The 1,354-nt window shown below is 32.3% G+C and overlaps 1 protein-coding gene across 1 annotated transcript in view; it reads left to right on the forward strand.

Moving 5' to 3' along the window:
- RNF19A (ring finger protein 19A, RBR E3 ubiquitin protein ligase) overlaps window positions 1–1,354 on the forward strand; it is a 57,109-nt gene that overhangs the window by 47,505 nt on the left and 8,250 nt on the right. The window contains exons 5-6 of the mRNA XM_006916648.3: window positions 1–5; window positions 1,228–1,230. The exon at window positions 1–5 is cut by the window's left edge and continues 155 nt beyond it. Of these exons, the coding sequence (XP_006916710.1) occupies window positions 1–5; window positions 1,228–1,230 (8 nt within the window). The remainder of the gene's footprint in view (window positions 6–1,227; window positions 1,231–1,354) is intronic.

Consider the following 1,354-nt stretch of genomic DNA (forward strand, 5'->3'; position numbering starts at 1 on the left):
ACAATGTAAAATATATATAATTCCGTTAGTTCATTATTCTATTCTAACTCTTTAGGTTTAGAGTTCATGATTTTTGCTTTGTTTTTGTTTTTGAAGACTAGGGTCATTGTTAGTATCCAGTATAAAACAATTACTATTTTTTTATGAGGTAATAAATTCTCAGTGTTTGGCAAGCTCATATGGATGCATTTAAAAAGTAGACTTGTTTTAAAATTATCTAAATCTGAAAACTTTAGTGCATTTGCATTATAAACCAAATTTAAGTATAAAGTACTGAAGGATACACACCTGAGATTTTTCTCATAGGTTTATTCTTATAAAGTCAGGTCTATAAAAAAGTTAATAGTTAAATAGCAGATGCCCTCGGAGAAAGAATAATTAGCCAGTTCCTGAATTATTTCCAACTTCAGTTCACAGCTTTCTTCCCCCCTCAGATTGCTGCTATTAGTTAATACGATGTTTTGTAGATTACAACAATCTTGTGAAAGTAAAAACACCAATCTTTATTATTGTCCTGAGGGATGAATGATACTTCATTAACTAAGCAAAGAATTCTTTTTTGAAAGGCTAAAGGGATAATTTATAAAGTGGCCAAGAAGTCTGCAGCTGTCTAAATTAATAGAATCTCAGAATTGAGAAGTAACTTTAGAAATTCTCTAATCTAGCCCTGTACCTAAGCTGAACAAAGTATAGGATTTAAAAAAGGAATGGGCAGCGGGGTGGGGCCGCTAAAGACTATTGAGCCCTTACTGTGTCCTAGGTGTTTTATGTACTTTTTAACTCATTTTAACCTCACAGAAATGTATGTGTTTAAGAGAGCTTATGTAATTTATCTTCAGTTACACAGAAAGAAGTAGAGCCTGGATTTAAACCCAGATGCACACATTCTTGATATAAGATTCCTGATAAATTTCTGTCTAGCTATTTGGGTACTTCAGTGAAGGGGAAACCACCAACACATGAGGCAGCCCATTCTGTTGCCAGGTAGCTGTAATTGTTAGAAAATTTTTCTGCTGAGTCAGATCTGTTTCTCTTTAAATTGTTTCATTTCATTCTAGTTCTGACTTTTGGGACCAAACTCAAGGCAAGACTGCTCCTCTTCCATATAACAGCCATTTTATATATATATATTTAACATATATTAGTTTTATAACCAGAAAAAATACTACCGATAAATTAGCTTTGAGACACAGGACAAAAATAGATATGAGCCCATGTTTATTTCAGAAGGTTGAAGTAACTAAAATTGTTTAAAGCCTCGAATATAGTAGCTGGTTATAATAATTATTCATGTAGTTATCCAAAGCAAGGTTTTACTGAAAACAAAACTGTTTATTTGATACTTAGAAGTAGA

Source organism: Pteropus alecto, unplaced genomic scaffold (assembly GCF_000325575.1).
Source record: "Pteropus alecto unplaced genomic scaffold, ASM32557v1 scaffold164, whole genome shotgun sequence".
In the NCBI taxonomy this organism is placed as follows: Eukaryota; Metazoa; Chordata; class Mammalia; order Chiroptera; family Pteropodidae; genus Pteropus; species Pteropus alecto.